We start from the raw sequence: 24883 nt of genomic DNA, 5'->3' as shown, positions 1-24883 counted from the left end.
CAGGAAGGATGGGAGAAAAAAAAGAGATTATTTGGTAGGCTGTGGGATCCATAACTGTGTTTGTTAATATTGTTTTCACTACCTGTGTGCTAGCTTGGAAGACTATTAATTTTAAAAGGGCAGAATGGTTTGCATTGATGGTTCACTGCATCATGTATAATGCGAGCATGAGGACCCAAGTTTGGATCCCCAGCACCCCAGCCCTGCATACATCTTCATCCCCAGGGCTAAGGGCATGGAGACACTGGCTAGCCGGCCCAGCCAAAATGACAAGCTATAGTTTCAGTAAGAGACCCTGTCTGCAAAGGTCAGATAGAGAGGTGATTGAGGAAGACATGCTAAGGTCATGACCTTCAATGTGCATGTGTGGGTGAGTGCTCACATGCATGTGTGTATGAGCAGACACAAAGAAAGAAAGAAAGAAAGGATAATAAAAGAAAAAGGGAAAGAAGGGCAGAACAACAGCACTGGATACCCATAATGTTTCTAAATTCTAAGATATGTTCAGGAGTATAGAAATGCAAGTTAAGAAATGTGATATTAAATCCTAGGAGAAACCAACTCATAGCAAGAATTCAGTGATTCTTGAGTGTGGTGGTATATACTTGATTAGCAGAGGGAGGAGTTTGATGAGTCCAAGGCTAGCCTGGGCAACAGAGCAAGGCTTCATGTCAGCTCCAAGGAGGAGATCTGAGTGTTTGGTTAGCAAGGTGTGGCTCCTGGGTCCTGCGTTCAGCCATGCCTGTATTTAAAATAGCTCTCAGCTGTTCTCTGGAACAACAGAGTCTCTTAAAATAGAGTTACTTTTGTGGGGCCCAGCCCCTCCTCTGCTGCTGCTGGGAAAAGTCTGTCTCCTCTGTCTGTTCCAGCTTTCTGGAACTCTGGGCTTAGCTCCGGGGTGAGTTTGGGGTTCCAGCATTCAGAAGCTTTGAGAGCCCTTTCTCAGTGTCTTTCCTGTAGGTGGGGCTGGCAAAGTTTGCTTGCACTGTGGGCCTGCTGCCAGTGTCCATCTCACTGGAACTTAGATTTGCTCTTCCCTAAGGTCACAGGGGTGCAGGCCGACTGCTGAGGGAATGAAGAGTTGTGTCAGTGAGAAGAGCCCCAGGATGCTTTCAAGGAAGATGGGAACACTAAAGTATGGACAGTTTTTTGTTTTGTTTTGTTTTTTTAAATATTATGTTTCTTTTAGGGCAGTTTTAGGTTCATAACAAAGTTAAGCCGAACATACAGAGTCTCATGTAGCCCATCCATCTAGGAAACAGGCTCCTTCATTACCGCGTCCTGCATCCCAGCATCGCTCCTTATCCATATGACCTACCCTGGAAAAGCACCTTCTCACAGAGTTTAACGAGGCCTCAAACCCATTTTATGGGTTTGCCATATTATTACCAAATTATTACCACAATTTTACCAGTATTACCAAATAATGGCCATTACCAAATCACTGAGCTAAAAATCATCTGTCCTAGTCTGGTATGGTGGCGGACACCTTTAATCCCAGCACTGGAGAGGCAGAGGCAGGCAGATGTCTATGAGTTCTAGGTCAGGCCTGTTCTACATAGCAGGTTCCAGCTTGCCATGGCTGGCTACACAGTTAGACCCTGTCTCAAATAAATGAAACTACTAGAAAATGTAATAAAAGACAAAGAAAAATGACCAAGAAAACTAACCGTTCCCTTCGTACCAGTCACCAACTATCACTAAAGCCTTAGCTGCATGTCACATTCATGAGCTCCTGCCTCCTCCACGCTCAACTGTTGGCTGGCTCACTCTTGTCCACACAAGCACACGTGAGCTCATGAGCCGCAGGGCAGTCTCTTCCTTGTCCTGCTTCATCGTTGACATTGGAAGTGATGACGATCACAGCGCATTTTGTTACATATCAGTGTGTTGCACTTGTTTTGTTTCATTTCTTTTTCTCACATAAATTTTATTAAAGTTGTAACTTACATAAATTAAATTCACTCACTTAAAATATGAATCTCCATAAGTTTGACAAGTACATAGTGTTGTGTCATTACAACAAAGATAATAGAATATTTTCATTATCTCTAGAGTCCCTTATGCCTTTCTCCTGTCAGCAACAACAACAGCTGCTGCTACTACTACACACACACACACAAACACACACACCACCACCCCACCACCACCACCCCCTCCACCCCAACCCCCACCACCTCCACCACCTCCGCTACACCCACCAAAGCCTAACTTACTCGGGGCTCTAGCCAGTTCTAGCCTTTCATGCTGAAGAAGAGACACACGCAACCCCTTTTCTTTTTAAAACCTTTTTGCTCCAGCTACGCAGGTGGGGGATGAGAAGCATTTGGGAAGCTTGCAGACTAGAGTCACAGGCTCACAAAGCACTGAGATGTGGATGGAGGCTCAGAGAATATGTCCCTGCCCCACATCTTACCACCACATCACCATAGGCCTATTTGGAGTTGTTTTCCTCCAGATCACACACATAAATTAAAAAAAAAAAAAAAAAAAGACATTCCCTTTCGATAAAATCTCAGTCAAAAGAGGGCATGTCTGCGGTTTGCTAAAGAAATATGGCTCTTGTTACTTCATGTTGCCTCACAGCAAAGCCATCAGGGAAGACACCTTCCCTTCTAATAGTTCTGTCCCTGTCACTTTCAGCATGTCGGCCTTTTCTATTTAGGTACAGTACACCTGTGTCACTTGCAACCAACCATGTCTGCATTCTAGCCATGCATGAGTGAGAGGCTCAAGGGGGAAATGAAAGCTGACTGCAGTATAAAGGGCTTTGTCCTTCTATGCAGGAATCCACACATAGCCTTCTCCAACCAGGCTCTCCCTCTTAAGTTTCTAGAACCTTCCAAATAGACACCCAGCTGGGAACCAACACTTTGACATGTGTACTTGTAGGGGGCACTTCGCATTTCAAACCATCGCATGTGTATTGGGGAGAGCAGTTGCGCTCAGCTTACAGCAGCCCTGGAGGATGGTTTCTGTAAACCTTATCTCCTAGAATCTTCTCAACTCCACAGCACAGACACTGTGACCTTCGCCTTACAGATCTGGGAGGCAGATAGGTTTAACAGCTGCAAAACGCACCAGCTGCTTGTCACTGTCATTCCCTCCCTCCCTGCACTGCGCTGGCCCCTCATAGCCACTAGTTACTGCTGATCCCGTTGGCATGCATTACTGAAGAGCAAAAACATCCATACTATTTAATTGATATATAAACTGAAATAACAAGTTCAATTGTGTTCCTGTTTGCTAATGATAGTATTTTTACATGATTGTGTGTGTATGTTGTACATATGTGCATGTTCACATGTGTGTTAGCCAATGTGTTCATGCACCCTATGGGTACATGGGTGGAGAATAGAAGCTGTCATCCAGGGTCTTCCTCAATCATCCAACACTTCATTTGTGAGACAGAGTCTTGCTGTATCCAGAACTCCCAATTCCACTGAGTCTGTTCAGTCAGGTCACCCAGGGATCTGTCCACCTCCTGAGCGCTGGGATGACAGCTGGCCATCACAGCTGCCTGTTTTTTACCTGGGTGCTGGGGCTCCAAATCCAGTCCTTACTATTGCACAGCAAGTGCTTTACCCTCTGACTCATCTCCCCAGGACCCTGGTTGGATAGTTTATAGTCTCAAGCTGGTCCAGCCTTGTCCCCTTTCAAGTTTCTTGCGTGTAAGTGTTGGGAATTTTGCTGTTCTCTCTTATACTATGAAGTCTGTGTGTTTTACCAGCTCAGTGGTATCTGGTTAAATGCCAAATTGCTCTATCTGTTCCTGTGTGACTAACTTTTCCCCTCTTCAGACACCAGGAGGGTCTACATGGCTGCCAAAGTCTCTCTCATTCAAACTTCTAGGATAGATAGAAAGGAGGCTCATTCATTTTCTTGGGGACGAGGTCACATAGTAAGCATTTGTGCTTGCTGTTGGGAAGAGAACATCGTCTACAAGACTGAAACCCTGTCTCTGGACAGGTAGCTGACAGAGAGGCCTGGAGGGGCTGTAACTTACCGTACCTTCTGAGCTCTTACCACCAAGGTCCTGCAGAAGCAATTAAGCCCGAGAAGCTCACTCACTCTCAGGCAGAGACACTTGAGCTGTGATTATTGGCAGAGCTTGCTTCCTCTCTAAGTGAAATGCAATTTGTGGATGTGGTGGAGGGGTGGGTGGTTGGAGACATTTTGAGTTAGCTGCTGCATTCCACAGCTGGCCTTTGGCCAGAGTTTAGGTGCACATATGCACGCATACATAGAGAGTGGTAGATGCAAACACTTGATGTCTTCCTCTGGGTGCTGCCTGGCACATACATGCACCTCCCTTCCCACAGCATATGCATGTTACACTGCACACACAAAATAGATAAGCAAATATTTTTTTAAAAGAAATGAAAAAAAAATATAGAAAATATGATGGAGAGAAAGGAAAAAATGAAAAATTCCCTTCTAAAAAGAATCTTCAAATTTACCACATTTCAGAAAGACGAGTGTCAAGAGAAAGCTCCCCTGACAGGATAAGGAAGGAACAGGGCATATTTCTACAGTCTTATTCCAGGAAACCTAACAATTTAAATGGGATGAGATCTTCCTTTAAAAAAAAAACAAAACAAAAAACAGTACTTTTTTCAAGCTCACAAATCCAGACTAAAATTATTCTATGTCTGTAAAAGAAAATCAGTAACTTTAAGCCACACAGCCTGACACCTGAGAATGCTGAAATAGGAGGATTGCAAGTTTGGGCTACAGAGTGAGATGCTGTCCCCTGTAAAATAAAAATAATGCCAGATGAGCCAGGTGTGGTGGCGCACGCCTTTAATCCCAGCATTTGGGAGGCAGAGGCAGTCGGATCGCTGTGAGTTCAGAGGCCAGCCTGGTCTACAAAGTGAGTCCAGGATGGCCAAGGCTACACAGAGAAACCCTGTCTTGAAAAACCAAAATAATAATAATAATAATGATGATGATGATGATGAAAAACCAAAATAATAATAATAATAATGATGATGATGATGATGATGATGATGATGCCGCCGCCGCCGCCAGGCATGTTAACACATGACTATAATCTTAACATTTGGGAGGCTGGAACAGGAGGTTTCTGAGTTCTCAGCCAATTTGGGTTATATAATATTCCCAGACATGGGATATCAGGGGTGCTGGAATGTTCCCTGCCTTCCTAGGGCAGTCCTTGAGCATATACATAGATATAAGCATTCATTTACCTGTGCACACAAGACTTATAATATGTTCTATATATGCTATATCTAATGTTTTGGTCCATTTTCGTGTATGTTATGCATGTGTGCATGTATATTTGTATGTGAGTGCATGCATAGGCACTTATGAAGGCCCAAGGTTGATATGAAGAATCATCCTTCATTGCTTTTCTACTGTATTCTTGGAGGTAGGGACTCTCAATCAAACCCAGAGCTCACTGATATAACCAGTCTTGTTAGCCAGCTTGCTCTAGGGATCTACTCTCTCCAGTTTCTGATCCTGGGATTATGTGTGGGTCGCCATGCCCACCCAGCATTTACGTATGTCCTTGGGATCCAAACTTGGGTCCTCATGCTTACATGGCAAGTGCTTTAAGCATCAGGCTATCTCCTCAGCTTTCTATATCTTTTTAAAAAGTCTCTAAACCTGGTTTGATGTAACACATAGTACTTTCATCATCATAGGCTCCTCTCCTATTACCCTGGCTCTGTGTGTACTTCCCTGGCTACTATTCTATTCTGACTGCCTTCAATAAAGACATAGCTCAGACAGCTGGTGTGGCAGCAGGGAGTACCCTCCACCCTGGGCATAAAGGGACAACCCAGCCCCAGAGTTGGCTGTGACAGGGCATCTCGCTCCTCCACATCTCACCTGCTCACCTCCAGCGTGTTGCTTTCCTTACAGGCACGATGGTTCTGGGAAGCGTACTTCCAGTCCATTAAAGCCATTGCCCTGGCCACGTTGCAGATCATCAATGACAGGATCTATCCATACGCAGCCATCTCCTATGAGGAATGGAATGACCCTCCCACTGTGGTAAGTGGGTTCCCGTGCTAGCCATGGGAGCCATCCGGATGGGAACATACACAGATGAGGAAGCAGGGATTTAAATGCCAGCTATGTCAGGTGGGTGGACTTTTTGAACAGGCAGCCTGATAAGGGCAACTTGGTTTGGGAAGCATGACTGAAGTAGGAGTGCGGAGCAGCAGCTCCCAGCTCATTCTCCATGTGCTTTGGGAGAGTCCGATTTCTGACGATCAAGGTGAAGGGCACATGGGTCTTACTGTAAGCTAAAGACTTCCTGATGGCTTTGGCACTGAGCACCTGGAACTCTTGAACAGGTTCCATCCACAGCTGAGCGGTGGGCTTGTTTGGACCACTTCCTGTTCAGGAGATGGCACTGAGTGCTCGATCCGTGTTATTTAAGTTGACAATCCCAAGCCCTGTGAGCAAAGCAGTTGTAAGGGAAAGCATCGGAGCGCTCTTCGGGATTACTAGTCCCTTGCTCAAGAGCAGCTGAGGGGTCAATGTTTCCAGAAAAGAGAGGGTGTGTTCAGAAGCCTGAAGGAGGCATGGGCACCTGTGTCATTGGAGGGACCGTGACAGTGACTTATAGGTACACCTTCTTTCTCAATGAAAATGCCAAGTGCTCTGGAGTGGCAGTTATGACTTCCTAGGTGCTCTCAGACACACCTGGTTATGTGGCTTACAGTCTCGAAGCTTTCACGTGGGAGCAGACACTTCTTCACACTCTGTCCCATTGATCTCCCCTGTCACCCAAGTTGGCCTTCTCCAGCTAGGGCTGTGTGCTGCCACACAGTTGATCACATCAGATCCTCATTTCTTTTTCCTTTGCTGAGCCCCTCCCTCCCTTTACTCCCTCTTTCATCCATTATCATAAGGGTACCGGGTAGCTGGCACTCCATCAGGGAAAGAAGATAGCCTCTAAGAAGCTGGCCAGCAGGTGAACAGTGATGTGTAAGCCCTGTACCAGTACAGTGCTTAAGAGCACGAGGTCCTTAGCTACAGTGATCGTTCCTCCCTGCAACGTTCCCAAAGAAGAATGCAAACACGCATAGAGCAAGTCCATGCTTTCTGAGGTGACATCCTCTGCCTATTTTCTCTTTGAACCAGTTGCCAAAGGTGACCTTGTAGGGTAATTATAAAAATTAGCAGCACAAATAAGACCATATTAAGTATGCTTCTATGCTATGCCCTTTCCACTTTAGTAAAATTCTATTTCTCCAGAAATAGGTCTGGAGTTTTGTAGGATGACTGTGTACTTACTGTCTTATTGTTTGCCTATAATCTATGTCATCGGCCTAGTAATTATATTCCAACCAATGGAATGAAAGCTAATTTCTTCTCTTTCTATTTTCTAACAAGAATAAGTGCATATTTAAATACATTTCTTAATAAATGTATGAATAATGTACAGGATTAGAAACTGCTTAATCTTTTCCTTCCTTTTTTTGAGACAAGGACTCATGTAACCCAAGCTAGTCTTCAATTTCTGATCCTGCCTCTACCTCCTAGGTTCTGGGATTACAAGTATGTGTTACCATGCCTGGTGTGCTGGAGACCAAACCCTGAGCTTTGAGCAAGCTAGGCAAGCACAATAAGTGTTGGTTGATAGTGGCAGAATTGTTCTTTCAGAAACTACAGTTTGCATGCTAGCTTTGGCGACACATGAATTAAAACTAGGATAATACAGAGAAGGTTAGTGTGGTCCTGGGCAGGCATGACATGCAAATTTGTGAAGTATTCTACAGTTCACATTACCGGTTACTAAAGTTGGCTTGTCACTTTAAATGGCATCAGGGACTATAAATCTAAGTGAAGACAACTTACCAGGTTGACTCATGTGAAATAAAACCAATGAAAGGGGCAGGAGCAGGGGCAGGGAAGGACAAAAGTAGAAACACAGGTGCACAGAATACAGCACAGAAAAATACAAGATCACATGATACATGCTATGTGTCACTATGGCACCCACATGTACTCACCACTCCTCATATTAAAAACCAAAAGTAACCAGAGAACTCAAAATCCAGAAACATAATTTGAGCCCTACCTCTAAAAAAGAAATCTGACATATTTAAGACTGAAATAAATGAATGAATAGAGTAATGAATCATTTCAGGCTCTAGACAGGAAGTTAGCAATGTGGATGGATTAGTCATTTGAAGAAGATATTTAAAAACATGGAAAAAACTACAGGAAAAGAAGACAAGCAGAAATATGAGGAAGAGGAGGAGGAGGAAGAAGAAGAAAAAGAGGAGGAGGAGGAGGAGGACCATGGAAAGCATCAGTAATAATCAGTATTTTTAAGAGACCAAACCTAAGCGTCTATGGCGTAGACAGAATTGAGATAAAGTCTAAAACATACACAGTTTATTCAATGGAATCAAAGCAGGCAGTTCCTGAAACCTAGGAGAAGGAGTGGACATCCAAACACAGAGGCGTTTGAAACGCTCAGTAGATGTGGTCAGAGAGGAACCTCTGCATGATGTGGCACAGTCATGCCTCAAACAGGCGAAGCAAAGGAACAGCTTTAGAAACTGGTCAGGGAAAATGCCGGCACATATACAGAAACAAAGGCACAGAGACATCTGCTCTTGGGCTGCCAAGATGGCTCAGCTCAGAGGGCCAAGCCTGATAACCTAAGTTCAATGCCCAGAGCCCACGCGATGGAAGGAGAGGACCAGTTCCCACAGTTTGTCCCACACGTGTGACATGTGCACATACACACCCACCTGCCCATCCCTAATAACAAATACACAAATGAAAAGGTTATTTTAATTTTAAAGAATAGTATCCGATCTCTTATCAGCAACCCTAAAAGCTAATGAAGCATGAAACAATATATTTCAGTCCCTGAAAGAAAAATCTGTCAATGGACAATATCCATCAAAACTATCGCTTAGGACTGATGTGATTTAAGGATGCTTTTTAGATGCACACAGACTGAGACATTTCATGGTGAACCAGCCTGCACTGCTACAGATACTGGAAGGAGGACTATATAGAGGAAGAAGGCAACCTCCAAGAGAGCACGAAAGGAATACATTTCATGAGAGGAACAGATGAGCAAAGGAGAGCCAAGGAGGACTCCATGTGTCCAACACAGTGAACCTGTAAACCCTAATACTAAGAGAGGAGGAGGAAAAGAGTCAGAAAAACAACCAACTAACAGGCCCCTCCCGATAACCTTACTTGCAGTTGGCCCTACTCACGGATTAAAAGGTGCAAGCTAGGTGACTGGGTCAAAACCTAACAGCCAACTGTGTATTATCTCCAAGACAGAGTCCACTGACACAGACATTAGAAAATTTAAAATTAGAGGAGAGAATCCATCTGCCAAGCAAATGGAAACCATGAAGCAGCTGGGTATCAGATAAAATAGACTACAGAAGTTTTCAGGAGAGACAAATCCATTATATATTTAAAAGGGAACAGTTCATAAAGGTTACATAGCAATTGTTAATATTTGTAGTTCGAGCATTGGGAGCTCCTAATTTCATAAACACTAAAAGACATGAAAGGCCGCTGAAATCCTAATGTAGTAATGCTGGGGGACTTCAGAACTCCATTCTTATCTTTAGTTAGGCCTTTCAAACTGAAAGTAGAGGACAGCAGAGCTAACCCATACAGTGACCAATCGGAGGTTATAACAAATAGGTACCAGCCATTCTGTCCAATAGATAACAGAATATTTGCCCTCAGTAGCCCGTAGACCCTTCTCTACAATTGGTTGCATTAGGTGTCCCTGAGCAAGCCTTAACAGACGCAGAAAGTGAAAACAATTCCTTCTGTCCCCTTAGACCACAGAATAAAATTAGAAATCAACACGAGAAACCACAGAGAATACACGGATACTTGCAGACTGATCATATACTCTTTAGTGAACAGTGAAGTCGTTGCAGAGATCAGGAGGGAATTTAACATTTCTACTCTCTGATGAAAGTGGCATCACAGTCTATCAAACTTGTGGGATAGAAAGGGAGCCATTAGTGTTCAGATTTTAAAAAGAAATAATGATCTCGTATGATGCCTCAGCAGTTAAGAGCACTTCCAGAGGAGCCAGTTCAGTTCCCAGCACCTACATGGTAGCTCACAATCTTCTGCAACTCTAGTCTCAGGGAATCTGACACACTCTTCTGGCTTCCACAGGCACCAGGCACACACCTAATACACAGGCATGTGCACAGGTAAAACACCTGTACACATAAAGTAAAATACAATTTTAAAAACATCAAAGCAATCTCAAATAAATTGCTTAATGATATGTCTGAATATTCTAGAAACATAAGAAGCCAAACCTAAATGCAGTTTGGCCAGGTAAGGCAGAAGTTAATGAACTAGAACTAAAGGAACATCTCATAGAATTAAAGAGCTCGTTCTCTGAACAGTTGAACAAGCTTGACAAATCCCTGACAAAACTAACCAGAAGAAAGAGAAGATCGCGTTAGAGAGAAAGGGGGATGTGATACAACAGAATTCCATGAAACCTGGAGAATCACTAAGGAATATTCTGAAAACTTACTTTTCAAAAAGCTGAAAAATCTTGAAATAGCGGATAGACTCCTAAATATATATCGTCTACCAAAGTTAAATATCATAAGAATATAAAGACAGCTTAAACAGACCTTTAAGAAGCAACACAACTGAAGCAGCAATGAAGAGTCTTCCTCCAAAGAAAAGGTCAGGATGGGGCGGGTTCACTACTGAATTCTACGAAACTTTAAGGAAGAGCTCACCCAGTACTCAAGCCGTGCCACAAAATCAACAGGGAAGAATACTGCCAGTCTGTGAAGCCAGTGTTATCCTCATACCAAACCAGGCAAGAACACAACAAAACTGTAGACCAACTTCCATGATGAGCAAGGATACAAAAATTTTCAATAAAATGCTTACAAACCACACTCAAGAGATCATTATGATCGCATCACAGCACGCAAAGTTAGTTTAACATTGACAAGCAAATCAGTGTAGCACACCAGATAAATAGACATCAGGACAGAAATCACGTGATCTTTTCAATGAATATGGGAAAGGCTTTTGACAAAGTTCAGAATGGCTTCATGATAAAAGTTCTGAAGGAACTAGGGCTAAGAAGGACTCTTCTCAGTAGAGTAAAGGCTTTTTCAGGCAAACCTAGAGCCAGCATTATGCTAAATGGGGCAACACTGGAAGTGTTTCCTGAAACCCTGGAATGAGATGAGGTGCTCACGTTTCACTCATGTTCAATATCGCTAACGCAATAAAACAAGAAAACCAAGTGAAAGGGACACAAGTAGGAAGCAAAGACGCCAAACGGTTCCCATTTGCAGGTGCTGTGGTCCCACTTAAACAACTCCATGGATCCATCAGGAAACTCTTAGGCCAGATAAATATTTTCAGCCAAGTGACAGGGCTCAAAATCACCATAGAAAATGAAAAGCTTTTCTATGTTTCAATAACTTACTTACCAGGGAAGAAATCAGGAAAACATTCCTGTTATGAGAATGCCGGCCAATAAGTAAGTGAGCAAATGAACCTGGGGGAGTAACCAAGGGGGTGAGCGGCCTCCCAGGGTTCATGGATTGAAATAACATTTAGATTATTAACATTATCTAAAGTAATCTATAGACTATACAATCCTCATAAAAATTCCAATGATAGTCTCCATACAACTAGGGCGGGGGGGAACCCTCCTAAGATTCCCATGGAAGCACAAAGACCACAGATAGCCAAAGGACTCTTGAACACAAAGACCAGTGCCAGACCTATCATATATAATATTTAATTTCAAATTACACAATTGAGCCACAGTGAAAAAAGACAGTGTGGTCCGGCACAAAAGTAGACACATATACTAATGGAATAGAATAAATGATCAGAAATAAATCCATAGTCAATTATATTTTGGCAGAGGTGTCAAAAACATGCATTGCATACAAGAGCCTCTTCAGCAAATGGTGCTGGAGATACAGAGGGACATGGGAACAGGTGTTTTAGGGACCTCAAGGACACTGTAGCAGGAGGAGGAAGCTAGTGAGAGGGAGAAGACAAGCCTGAGGAGGGCTGGGTCACAGAATATCCATAATTTAAATGAGGTGTCACTGTACTCTGTAGAGGATAAGAAATCACCATAGCATTAATGGAATAAGAATCCACTTGGGGTCAAACCTGTGTATGACATCAGTTGAAGGATTGATACGCAAGGCAGTGGGACAGCATTGGAGACAAGTTGAGGGACAAGGGAGAGATTAGTAGAGGACAGATTGGAGCCATGTCTGGGGAGACTGCTTCTTCTCCTGGTGAACGGGAGATGTAGTGTGTCCTTTACTCAGTCTGGCTCTCTGCTGCTTGCTTCCAGGAGTTCTAGACGGTGGCCCACTGTTACTTTCTTCCAGCGAGCCCATCTATTGGTCCTCCCTAGCCCACTATTCCTTTCTTTGCCACCAGTTTCTCTTCCCAGCTACCTGCATATCCATCCTTCCTCCACAAGGCCTTATAAACCCCCACTTGGGAAGCATTTTTTTTTCCTCTTCATGAACTCTGAAAGTGTAGAACCCATTTTCTTCCCATTGCTTAGCACACATGGAAGTATAATTTCCTATGAGGTTTTAAGCAGCTGCAGGACTCACATGCTACGGGGACAGCCATTATTTCAGCCATCCCCCACATGCCACCTGCTTAGAAGGCCGGGGAGGTGATTGATGCCCTCCGTAAAGTCTCACAGTGCACAATGCCTGCAGCCTGTGCTAGTCAAATAACTGGCAAGTTGTGTAAACAAGTGAGGACCCCGGCTTCACACTGTCGGGGAAAGTCCTGTGGGAGCCACTAACCCTCCGCTGGGTGGAAATGTTAACTACTGCCCTAGCATATGGTGCAGGTTTGAAGTGAAAATTCTCTCATGAGTTCCTCTGCAGAAGACAGGCAAGCACTTCCAGTGTACTCAGGCAGACTGGCTGGGAATAAAGGGACTTCACTGTCTGCCTATCTAACACTCTAAGAATATATAATTGGAGTTTCAATTCTCTTTTGCAGGTAGAGTAAGGGAAAATGTGAAAATGTAGTTATAGAATGGATCTGCTAGAATGGTCAAAGTAAGGAACTCATAGCTTGATACAGAACATGACGGTCAAAGCCATAAATCGAGGTGTACATCCAGAAATGCGTTTGATATTTTTCATTTGGCTCTTTCTTAAATACCTGTTCAGGGCACTTTGGTGTTTATCACTTCTCTAGTCAGTCAGGTGAAGAGAGTTGTGATTTACAGCCCAGGGCTGCTCACTTTTGTGTCTTCGGTGGAAGCAGCGGGCGGGAGGCTGGGTAGCAGTGATTCATGTGTGTTGACTTCTCCCTCCCCTCAGGAATATTTAACTGACTCTAGATGAGATTCCTCTGAGCCGGGCCTGCAGGGGAGTCTGTCCTCCAGATTCCAGCAAATTTACAATGTCAGACACCCGAGGTGGGAGTAAGTGTGGATGGTGGTCAGTAAATCAAGGATGCTCTGGGCTGCTCAAAGGTGTGCTGCTGGCCTCCCGCCTGCTCTGTACATGCTCAGACAGGGGATTGAGAGGTGAAAGCCATATTTTGGATAGATACAGCTGTCTTCATTTAATATGAAAATGGCTATGACTTGTGGGTGACAATAAGGGTTGGCCTCCTAGAGCATCTGTCACCAGATGCCCTACTGTTCCACTCTCAGGGCCTGGGAGAGTTGGCCACAGTGAGCCCTGAGTACTACTTAGAAGTAGCATGTCTGCCTAGATTAGAGACTGTACTTGTGGGAAGGACTTCTCACTGAGCTCACGCTAGTTAAGAGGAAAATGGGGATGGAGAGAGAGAGTTCAGACAGTAAAGTGAGGACCTGGGTACAACCCCTAAAACCCATGTGAAAAAGCCAGGAGTGGTGGTACATGCCTGTGCAATCCCAGAGCTGGGGCTGGACCCCTGGTCTCTACACAAATGTGCGTACATGTATACCCCAGCACACAGAAATGTTTCCTAGTGTTGTTGCTAGTTAAAACTTGAAGAAAAATATGTCCAACCAATATATATATATGTCTAACATGCACACACAGGAGAGGGAGGAGAGTGTCAAAAAGTTGTTTTTAAAAAGAATGCGGCATGGGGGTTAGGCTAGAGAGGTGGCTCAGTGGTTAAGAACATTAGTTGTTCTTCTAGAGGTCCTCAGCACCCACATGTGGCTCACAGCCATCTATAACTGTAGTCGCATGGGGTCTGATGCCTCTACCTGCAGACAGAACATTCATATACATAAAACACACATATATGAACATACATGCATACATATAAACATTCATTCATACATACATACATAAGCTAGTAAACAAATGGAAGAAAGATGTATGTTTATCTTGAATTTTCTTAGCACATCCCAGGGCTTTCTGTATCTTTTACCTCTTCTGTCTGTCTGCCTACTGCCTGTAGAAACAGCTTCTACACTTTCAGAGTTCATGAAGAGGAAAAAATGCTTCCCAAGTGGGGGTTTATAAGGCCTTGTGGAGGAAGGATAGATGCGCAGGTACCTGGGAAGAGGAACTGATGTCAAAGAAAGGCATCTTTCTCTCTTTGCATCTTCTAGTCAAACATTGTCATCTCCCTAGATCCCTGCCTCCTGCCCCACTATCCTGGCTACCATATCTGGGTTGGCCAAGGCAGCCAGGCTTTCCCCAGGCACCATCCTGGACCTCTGCTCTCAGATATGTGAGATGCAGAAGGACAGATAGAGACAGATAGAGACAGAGTGTTATGCTGCACTTAGATTTCTAGCACGTGCTACCAAAGCCAAGTTGAGGTCTCAATGACATTCTCTTAAAACACCAAAAATAATAGCCTCTTAAAATGGGTATTTTCTTATTATTTGTCTATAATGTGATTTTTATTTCATCCTATCAGTGTTCTGATTTTATTCACTCATCGAAAAGATATTTTTTCAAGTTTTTATTAACAACACTAGGAAAGATCACCTTCTCTCTTTTTTCCTTTCTGCATTTGCTATACCAGATATGCTGGCTAGTTTTATGCCAGCTTGACATAAGCTAGAATCATTTTAGAAAAGAAATGCCACACCTTGGCCTGTAGGCAAGCCTGTGGTACATTTCTTGATTTATGATTCATATGGGAGGGTCCAGCTCACTGTAGGTGATGTCACCTTAGGCTGGTGGTCCTGGGTGCAGGCTGAGCAAGCCATGAGGAGCAAGCTAGTAAGCAGCATTCCCTGTGGCCTCTGCATTAGTTCCTGCCCTGAGGTTTTTCTGACTCACCTTCAGGATGGACTACAACTGTAAGCTGAAATAAACCTTTCTTCCCCGTGTTGTGTTTGGTCATGATGTTTTATCACAGCAATAAAAACCCTAACTAAGACATCAGACCTGGAGCACAGAAGAAAGATAGGCGTTCTCATCACAGCTATTGATAAAAATTAGTGAGGACTTTGGGGAGGTTGCTTAAAGTGTATAATTATATAAGAATAAGATAGAAAAATAAAAGCTTGTTCCAGTGAAAGCCAGCTAAGGGGATGACTTACCTACAGTCAACTGGTCACATAAGGATTGTGTATTTTATGCAGCCTGTGACAAAATCCAGGTTTTGGAAATGGAAAGAGCAAGGGACTGTCTACACTCTGAGATACAACATGAGAGCTCCTAGTTGGTAGGTACCAACCATGGGCTCAGTTGGACAAATGTTGGGTACTTGAATATGGAGTCCTGCCCATCTACCCCAAGATCCAGTTTGGTTAGGGTGGGTGCATAGAATTCACGTTTCTAGCAGGTTCCCAGGCCTTAGCTCTAATGTATGATGCTGCTGACCTAAGGACCATGGTTTGATGTGGAGTTTGACTTACTTTCCACAGCCTACCTCACTGACTGGAGAAGGCTCTTCTCTCTTCACCTCGTCCCTTCACTGACCTACAGGGTTTGGATTAGACATACCCAGAGGCTGCTGAGGCTGTGTCGTCTCTGCCTCACGTACGGCTGAAGGCTGCTTACACTCAGCAGTCCAGATGGCTCTGGTTCTGGAAAGATCACTCAGTTGTCAATATGAACAAGCAGAAATCACTCTGAAGCCCAGGAAGGCTGGCCAGAATCGTGACCAGAACTCTCAAGTGGGAAAGACACCCATTTAACAAATTGTCCTGTTCAACTTGGCACTCATCCTTCAGTGTCCGCATTGTGGAATGTTCCTCTGAAATTTGAGGGCTGCTTCTTTCACCCAGGGGGACTTCTTAGCTGATTCTAGGACCCTTTACCTCCTACTGCCTAGATAAGATAAAAATATTATGGAATTCAGAGATTTAGTTTGCATTTTAAGTAAGTTTTTTAGTTATATTGTTTTAGAAACTTACTGTGAATTGGGCAACATTTGCACAAGTTGTCTAGTAACTACCTTAAATTCTAGACTTCTCTGTGAAGAGCTGCAGGGAAAAGCCAAAAGTCTCAGGCTGTCAGCAGTCAGGGACTAGAAAGGCGGACTTCAGTCTACAGATGGAAATATGCAAGAACTAAGGAGCTTGGCCAGTTTCGGTCAGACAGAAGATAGGAAGGCCTAGGCCCCAGGCCAGATTTGAATCCAGAGAATACAAAAGGAATACAAAGGGGCAAGCTTGGGGGTGTAGCTGATATCATAACCTGTCAATCAAATTTATTACAGTAGACAGGCTCTTAAGCTGTGCAGCAGACATCTGCATGGCACTCCCAAGGGGGACACAGGGTGAGTTCCCTACTCGCTGCTACTGTGGATTTGGTGCTGCCTCTATCCTTAACTTGTGCTCTGCTCTGAGGGCCCTAGCATTCTTGAATCAAACCTGCTGCCTCTTGACAGCACACAGCATGTGAGAAGGCAGTAAGTAGAGTAATGTTTTGGCAGCAGATGGACTGAGAACACTCAGGCTGTCCTGGCAATGCTGCTCTGGGCCAGTTAGCACGGCAGATCCCCTAGCCTTCAGGGGCCACGGCCAGGCTTCCTCCAGCTCGGCCACAGCAATCCCAGGACAGTTTAAAGAGTCTCCAAAGTAAAATTCGAATGAGATTTTTCTCATCGCCAAGTCATTATAGTTGCAGATTAGAAAAAAATGGCCACATTGCTCAGGCTAGAGTTTGACACTTGATTTTTATCCCAGCCCCTCCTTTCTCTCTCTGCAATATTTATTCATTTTATCCTTTAAAAAATAGCATTGTTTCACACGTGCATTTAAATAGTCACATAAAAGCTGGCGCCTGTTCGGGGGGGGGGGGGGGGGGGGGCAGCTGCCTTAAACTCCTCCCACTCCCCTCTGGCTGCCATCCCGCTTCCATACAAAATGCTCATAGTGGAATTTAAAACTTTCTCACTAAGAGACATTTTTGCACTTTGTCCAAATTGGTGCTTTTTCTCTCATTCTCTCTGTTTCCCCTGAGTGTGTGGGTTTTTATTTTTTGTTTTTGTTTTGTTTGTTGTTGTTATTGTTGGGTATTTGTTTCTTTTGTTTTGTTTGTGCATCTGACCAGCACTTGTCATTAAGATGGTGTTTACTTTATGCATAATTGAGGCTCTGTCCGAACAGTACTAAGAGTCCTTGTTTTCTAGGGAGTTAATAGCTACTTTTTTCTTTCTACTTTGCTTCATTGCAAACCATTTCTATTGCAAATGGTTTTCACTAACCACTCTGGTTAAGATAGTAAAATAGTTAGCTCAGGTAAAGTCCAGGCTTCTGGGCTCTGGTTTCTAAGCCCTGCTTCCTCTTTGGGTCTCTATATAGCTGTTACCCTGACCCTCTGCCATTCTGCAATTCTCCTGTTCTAGGGCCTAACATCTTCCCTTTTCTGTTTTCTACCTTCCAAAGAGCTGCCTTGCACAGTGCCTGAGAGAGAGGGAGCTAACGCTCAGTCTGAAATGTGCTTATTTCCCATGTGATGAGTGGTTGCACTGAGAACTATTGAGGAGGCCGATTTTACTCAGAGCTCTGAAATCATTGCTCTGTTGTCTCTCGGTCTTTCCACGTAATCCCTGAAAGAGAAACATTTCAGTTCTTGGCTATTAATGTTTAATTGTACACACACACACACACACACACACACACACACACACACACACACACTCACTCTCTTGGCACTTTCTGTGTTCTAAAATTTTAGGATAATGTGCCCTTGCATGAGTGTTTTTGCTGACACTGCTGACAAGCTGGAAATCCATGCCTTTCAGTGCAGAGGCATTTTCTTCTTGTTTGTCTTTTATTATTTTCTTCTTCTGCCCTTCCTTTCTGCAGTGTATGCCACCTAGGTGGTGAATGTGTGGCTTAGCCCTGCTTTTTTTCTTGCTGGGCCTGATCTTTCTGTTCTCATTTCTGTGACATATTCTTCCTTTATATTTTAACTTTTCTTTTGATTAAAAACCAAACAAAAAACAAACAAAATTTTATTCCAAACTCATCTTTTATATATCAGTTTTTATTTTAAGGACCCATTATTTCCCATCTCCAAAAGATATTGTTTGTAGTTTTATTTACTTACATTACTTACTCTTTATTTCTTTTCTAACTTTTTATTTGCTCTTTTATAGTGAATGCTTTCTTTAAATACCTGGCCAGTCGTAGCATCAGCTCTCATGAATGAGGCACAGAAAGCCGACTGAAAGCTCTGGGCTTAGGTGGGCTTTGCCAATGGGCTGGCTGCACACAGATCAGAAGATGGGGACCCAAGCATTTGCCCAAATGTTGGTGTTAATGGTTATTTCTCTTAGACTGGTTTATTGCTCTGCGGAGTCATCTTTGTGCCACAGGGTGAGAGCCAGAGAAGGGATGAGTAAATGTGGGCAGCAAGCATTTGGAAGCTGAGTAAGAGAAGGAAATGGTCCTTCTTCATTTTGTAGATGGTACCTTACCCTGTGTGTTAGTCAGGGTTCTCTAGAGTCATGGGCCTTATGGAATGAATCTCTCTCTCTCTTAATCTCCTGTCCTCCTTCTCCCCACCCCCCATCCCCCGGGTAGCTACTCAGTCTCACAAGGCTGGATGCCTCAGCTGGTCTTTATATGCTAGAATCCTGAAGACCTAGGCTCCAGTGCCAGTAAAGGAATGGATGCGCTAGCAAAGCAAAGGCAAGCAGGAAGAGCAAAAGCTTCCTTCTCCCATCTTATGTAGACTTCCAGCAGAAGGTGTGGCCTTTATTACAGGTGTGTCTTCCTACCTCAAAGGCCCAGACTAGAAGAAGGTTCACCTACTTCAAACCAAGTAGAAACTCTCACAGGGGTGCCCTGCACTTCTGGATTGTAGTTCATTCCAGATGTACTCATGTTGACAACCAGGAACTGCCATCACAACGTACCTCCTGGTTTTGGGGACTGTGAGTCTGGACTCAGGTTTGTTGGCCCCATGGAATAAACTATCCTCTGCAAAGCCTGGCTCTGGGCTGGCCTTTCTATGCCTTAGGTTTATGGGCTCTTTGGCCAGCTGCTCTTATTGAATGCCTCCAGAGCTCCAATGTCTCTGAGTCTTCTTGTCACCACTCTTGAGAAGTGTTTGATTGATTGATTGATTGATTGATTTTGCTTTTCTATATCATTCAGTATTAGTCTGACTTTTCTTTGTTCATTATTTTTGGTTTTTGAGACTCACTATTGCCCAGGTTGGTCTTGGACGCTTAGACATAAGTATTGTTTTTGTCTCAGACCAATGAGCTCTGGGACTGTAGGTGTATGCCTCCACACTTGGCTAAAAATTCTATTTCTTTTTTTTCTTTGTTTTTCTGAAGCTGTGGTTTGAACCCAAGCCCTGTCTGTGCTCGGTAGATGGTATACCCCTGACCTGTATCCCTAGCACTATTATTTTGATATAGTTTAGAATCAAATTTTTAAAAAGCAGTGATTTTTATATACTCCTTACCCAGATTCCTCTACTGTTAATATTTTATAATAGTTACATTTTTCCATGTGTACATATATAGGTATATTCCTGAACCTTCTACAATGGTTCTCAACCTTCCTAATGCTGTGACCTTTACTACAGTTCTTCATGTTGTGGTGTCCTCCCCCCCCCCCAATCATATAATTATTTTCAATGCTACTTCATAACTGTAATTTTGCTACTGCTATGATTTGTAATATAAATATCAGATAAGCAGGATGTCTGATATGATACCCCTGTGAAAGGGTTATTCAACCGCCAAAGATGTTTCAACCCACGGGCTGAGGACAGCTATTTTCGACAGGTACCATGCACCTTTTCTCTTGAGTATTTCTCATATAGACCTATCTCACTGTCAGAGGAATACTCAGACTTTGTTATCCTGACAGCATCCATCATAGCAAAGGAACTTCCAGATCCTGCCTTGCGTCACTTGCACGCCTGAGGTCTAGAGCAATCTCTCAGCTATTCTTTGTCTCGTAGGGTGATATTTTTTAACATTTTGAAGAGAACTTGTCATAAGTAAGACATACACCCCTCTTCTTCTTCTGCAAAGCAGTGGGGAGCTTTATTCAAAAGCAAAGCTGCCGTGTACAGAATAGAAGCAAGCTGCAAGAGACTAGCAGGGGCCTTATTTGGAGTGAGAAGGAGGATTCCTAAGACATCTTTGGGTTTGAAGTATCTGATGCTTCTGCCTGGTTGGATCCAAGTTATGCACTTTTGTGTGTTCTTGTCGCGTCCGAGGACACAGCATCAGTCTATCCTGTTGTGATGATGGCTTGAATCACAGGTTTCTTCCAGGCTTTTCCAGTGCCTTCTTATGTGTCATATGCAGGAAGTAGTGGCTTTCCAAACTGTAAATATCCTTTTACTTTTCAAATTTGCACCCTCTAATTTGAATGCCATGTGGATTGCTGCCTGAGCGGACTGACAGCGGGTCCCTGTTTCTGGGGCTTCATTTTCTTCCTCAACCTGAGCACCCTGTCGCTAGTTATTTTGGAAAATTTCCATTCATCTATGCTATGAACGTTAGTCACCTTTATTTCTCACTCCCCATCCCTTCTGGAATCCTGTTGTTCACGTGACTTTTTCCCCCTCTGCCTTTATCTTCTGTTTCTTAGTTTTATTGTTTCTCGGGTTTTCCACATTTTAGGGCTCTGTGTTGGATAATATGTTTTACAGCCGTTCCACATTTTCTTCAGCTGTGATGGCAGCGTGTTTTATCCAGCCCTTCTGTTTTTATGTTTAAGACAGGATCTCACTGTATATCGTAGGCCAGCCTTGAACTCTGAGCCCACCTGACTCCCTTTAGTTTCTCTTATGTCTTTAAGAATCCGAGACATGTGCTTTACAGTCTCTGCTTCTCCAGTTTTCAGAATTCCTTGTGAGGTCTCATCTTGTCATTGGTTAACTGTCTGTTGCTTTGGTTGTGTGTTTCCTTAGAGGCTTTATAATTTTGGAGCATGAGTTCATCTTCAGTGAGGATTTTGTTTTGTTTTGCATTTTGTGGAGATTGTTGCAACTTGAGCAAAGAGAGTCTTTCCAGGGGACTTGTTCACTCCATTTCATTCATTTATTTCTTTATTGTCTGCTTACTAGTCAATGAGCTAATGCTTCTTCAAGTGCTCTAGAGGTGCATAGAGATGAATCACTGCCCTGCCTCAGCCCCTCAGCTGGAGTAGCCATACCTTCACATAGACTCTGATAAGCCCAAACCTGCATGAAGGCTACCTTCCATTAAAGGGGAACCTCTGTCACCACCCTAAGTCCGGGTCCAGAAAGAAGAATGCCGTTCTATTGCTTGTGTCTCTTGTGGGTGCCTTTTCCTGCTCCTCTTCCTTCACTGATCACATGGGCTTTAAGTGTAAGTCTGCCTTCCCACTCCCTCCCCCTCTGGCCTCAGAGCCACTGATGCTGGCTGCCACTGTGCACAGCCATAGCCTGTGCTTTCCTGGGTGCTGCTCTGCCCCAGCCCCGGTGTCTCCCATTCCCCTTGAGTTTCCACTTTGTTCTTGGCCTCAGGGATTTCCTTTTTCCTGTGGCCTCAGCTGCAGGTTGAAAATGAGTTTTGTTGTATTTTCTTCTACATTTCTGTGTTTTACAGCAAGAGGATTTTTGAAAAGAAGACCCCCATGTATTTCAGCTTCCACAAATTCATCAGACCCATATCCACCATTGTTTCCTTTCATGTTCTTTTTGTGGGTTCCTGCCTTCTCACCCCCCGCCCCCCATGCACATACCCACCCAAGAAGAAACGGAGGAAAACGCAGTAGACAAAACATATGTCTTAGCAAAATTCCAGAGAATTAGGAAATGGTTGTGCTGCGGAGGCTTTTCCTTCCACCTTACCAGCTCTCCCCACGTGCCCCGCTCTTGTTAGCTCACAGCCATAAAAAAACAAAAACAAAAACAAAAACAAAAACACAAAAAAATCCTCTGGTTTTCTTGGTCATAACTGTGGTGACGCTTTGAGCTCCAATGTTGTGAGCTGTACTTCAATCGATCCAAGAGCGCCTGTGCCATCTTCCCCCCTCACAGCCAGCCTCACTGATAGAGCCAGTGGGCTGCCAGCACATGAGTCTACGTGTGTGTTCTTTCAAACTGCTGCAATTGTTCAGACGTGAGACAGTTAGGTGAGATTGTGCATTCGCCTACCTTGTCATGAGAAGTAGAGCCTTAGTAGTCTCATATCTGTCTTTGGGCTGCGTGTGAGCCTTGTTTGTTAGTATCAAGTAAATTATGAGATTTTTTTTCATGGAGGTCTTTCTTTCAGATGTTGTCAGCATCCTCATGAAGTCGAGAGCTGATGATTGTGTGTAAGTCTTTGTTCTAAAAACACTACACAAGTACTATTTTTACAAATCTTGTGTACTATCCCTGTCAAACGATGGAATTGTTATTTTTAATATATCAAATTGTAAACCAATAAAATCAATGGTTGTTATTTTTGCCAATATCTTAAGCAGTCATATCATAGATATATGTAGTGAAATTTATTGCTTGCAGACTGTTATAACTCATGAATTATTGAAAGTATCAACATCTGGAATCCTCTCTTCACTCATTCCAAATTCTTTTAATATGGCTTATGTTGAGCCATTTCACTGGCTTCTGTCCATCCCACTGATGGAGGCCACAGCCAGATGAGGGTTCTTATAAATGATTGCCTTCTTTTCCAAGCAATAGGAAGATGAAATGTCAACTTTTTCCTCTACTACCTGAAAAGCAATCAGCGGCCACCCTTCCTGCTCTTCTTGACAGTAGTTTGGCACTATAAACGAAGGGTGGGCATCTGGCCAGATGCAAAATTCGGGACTATATAGAGAAAAGACTGAAGTGGCTAAGCTTCAGATAATAGCAGGAATTTTTCAAGAGGCAGTCAGGTGGGTTTAACCCCTGAGCTTTCAGTAAGCTAAGTGTGACCCAGACATTTCTGAACTGTGCATCTAATCCTCCTTTACTGCTCATGATCTGAGTGACTTGAGGTGGCCAAGGGACTCTCCCTCTGCCACAGTTTGATCAGCTGTAGGTCTGGGCTTAGGGATGATAATGGCTGCAGCGGATCGGTTAATTCCTGATTGCTTATTAGTGCCTGAACCTTCAAAGGAAAGGACATTTTGGAATCAAATCTGAGTTCAAGAGCATTGAGTGGCCTTGTGTAGGTTTCTTACCTCTTTGAAATTCATCATCTTTATTTGTAAAGTGGGAATCCTTGAGGGTGATTCTTAAGTAAGATGATTATGAAAATCACAGGTATAATTTACAATGAAGAATTGTGTAAATGGCACAGTACTTTTAAAAAGTTGTTACTGTTACAGCCACTGATGCAGCTGACCCTCAGCATCTGTAGGGGATTGGTGCCAGGATCCCCATGGATACCAAAGTCCACTGACGATTAAGCTTCTAGTGTAAAACAGTGTACTTGCACACAATCTGTGCTCGTTCCCTTATAGACAAATAATCTCTAGGTTGCTCATAATACCTGAGTCAGTATAAATGCTTTGAAACATCAGTTTTACTTTATTGCTCAGGGAATAAGAGCAAGAAAGGAAAGTCTCTACACTTTTCTTACAGATTTAGTGTTCCTCTCAAGTGTTTTCAATCCATACTTTGTTGAATCTTTGTACACAAGAACCACAGATACAGAGGTCAGGCTGTGCAGTGCTTTATCATATGGAAACATGAATTTCGAATTGGATGGAACTCTGTAGAGGAAAATTGGAATTTACAGAGGGACATTCTTTGTACCCAGATGACTGTCTTAAATATTTCTATTGTGTAGTCCTTTTACCCGCAACAGCAGCACTCTGTTCATTCGGCTCTTTCAGGTGAAGGAACTGAGACATATTTATTTCAGGACCTTCCTCCTGGGCTGCGGTACAGTTCAGTGGTGGAGTGCCTGCCTAGCGTACATGATGCCCTGGGTGTGATCCATAGTACCTCACCATAATCCACCATACTGATGAACCACATTACTTTTTGGGTGAGGAAACAGAGGAGTGAAGAAGTAAAGGGCGTGTCCTGTGTGGAAATTCTCTGTTTCCATCATTTCAACTATTAGAATTACTGCCAAATTTTCATGAGAATTATTTTCATCTTACACACGAAGTTGGCCCTCAAATTAAACAAGGAACATGGTGGTGCATGACTAACTTGACCGTGTAAATGTAGAAAGATTTCTCCCTACTGAGTAACTAAACCACCAGATAAGTATTATGGATCAGTTTTAACCTGTTGCTGAGCTGACATGAAAGGAAACTGAGCTCCAGAACAGATTGGCCCTTGGTGCCCTGGGAGGATGGGTGGTGCATAGCAAGTGTTCACTATGGAAATCCATAATCTTTAGTGATCCGAAGGTTCAACCCAATCACTGTGTGCAATGGGGGGTGGAGAGCACAACTTGTCATCTGTGACCCATCCACACCAAGACATGGAGAGCTGTGTCTAGTGACCTGCCTACATTGGCCCAGTGCTAAGAGCTGTGCTCACAAACCATCCTACCC

The 24883-nt window shown here is 43.5% G+C and overlaps 1 protein-coding gene across 1 annotated transcript in view; it reads left to right on the top strand.

Annotated features, from left to right (window-relative positions):
• The window catches only part of Ext2 (exostosin glycosyltransferase 2), a 128114-nt gene that overhangs the window by 50714 nt on the left and 52517 nt on the right, over positions 1-24883 (top strand). Inside the window, exon 8 of the mRNA XM_051144201.1 lies at positions 5890-6021. Coding sequence (XP_051000158.1) covers positions 5890-6021 — 132 coding nt within the window. The remainder of the gene's footprint in view (positions 1-5889; positions 6022-24883) is intronic.

The sequence above is a fragment of the Acomys russatus genome, chromosome 4 (assembly GCF_903995435.1).
Source record: "Acomys russatus chromosome 4, mAcoRus1.1, whole genome shotgun sequence".
In the NCBI taxonomy this organism is placed as follows: Eukaryota; Metazoa; Chordata; class Mammalia; order Rodentia; family Muridae; genus Acomys; species Acomys russatus.
The sequence above is the reverse complement of the archived record's forward strand: the minus strand, read 5'-3'. Positions and strand labels throughout refer to the sequence as shown.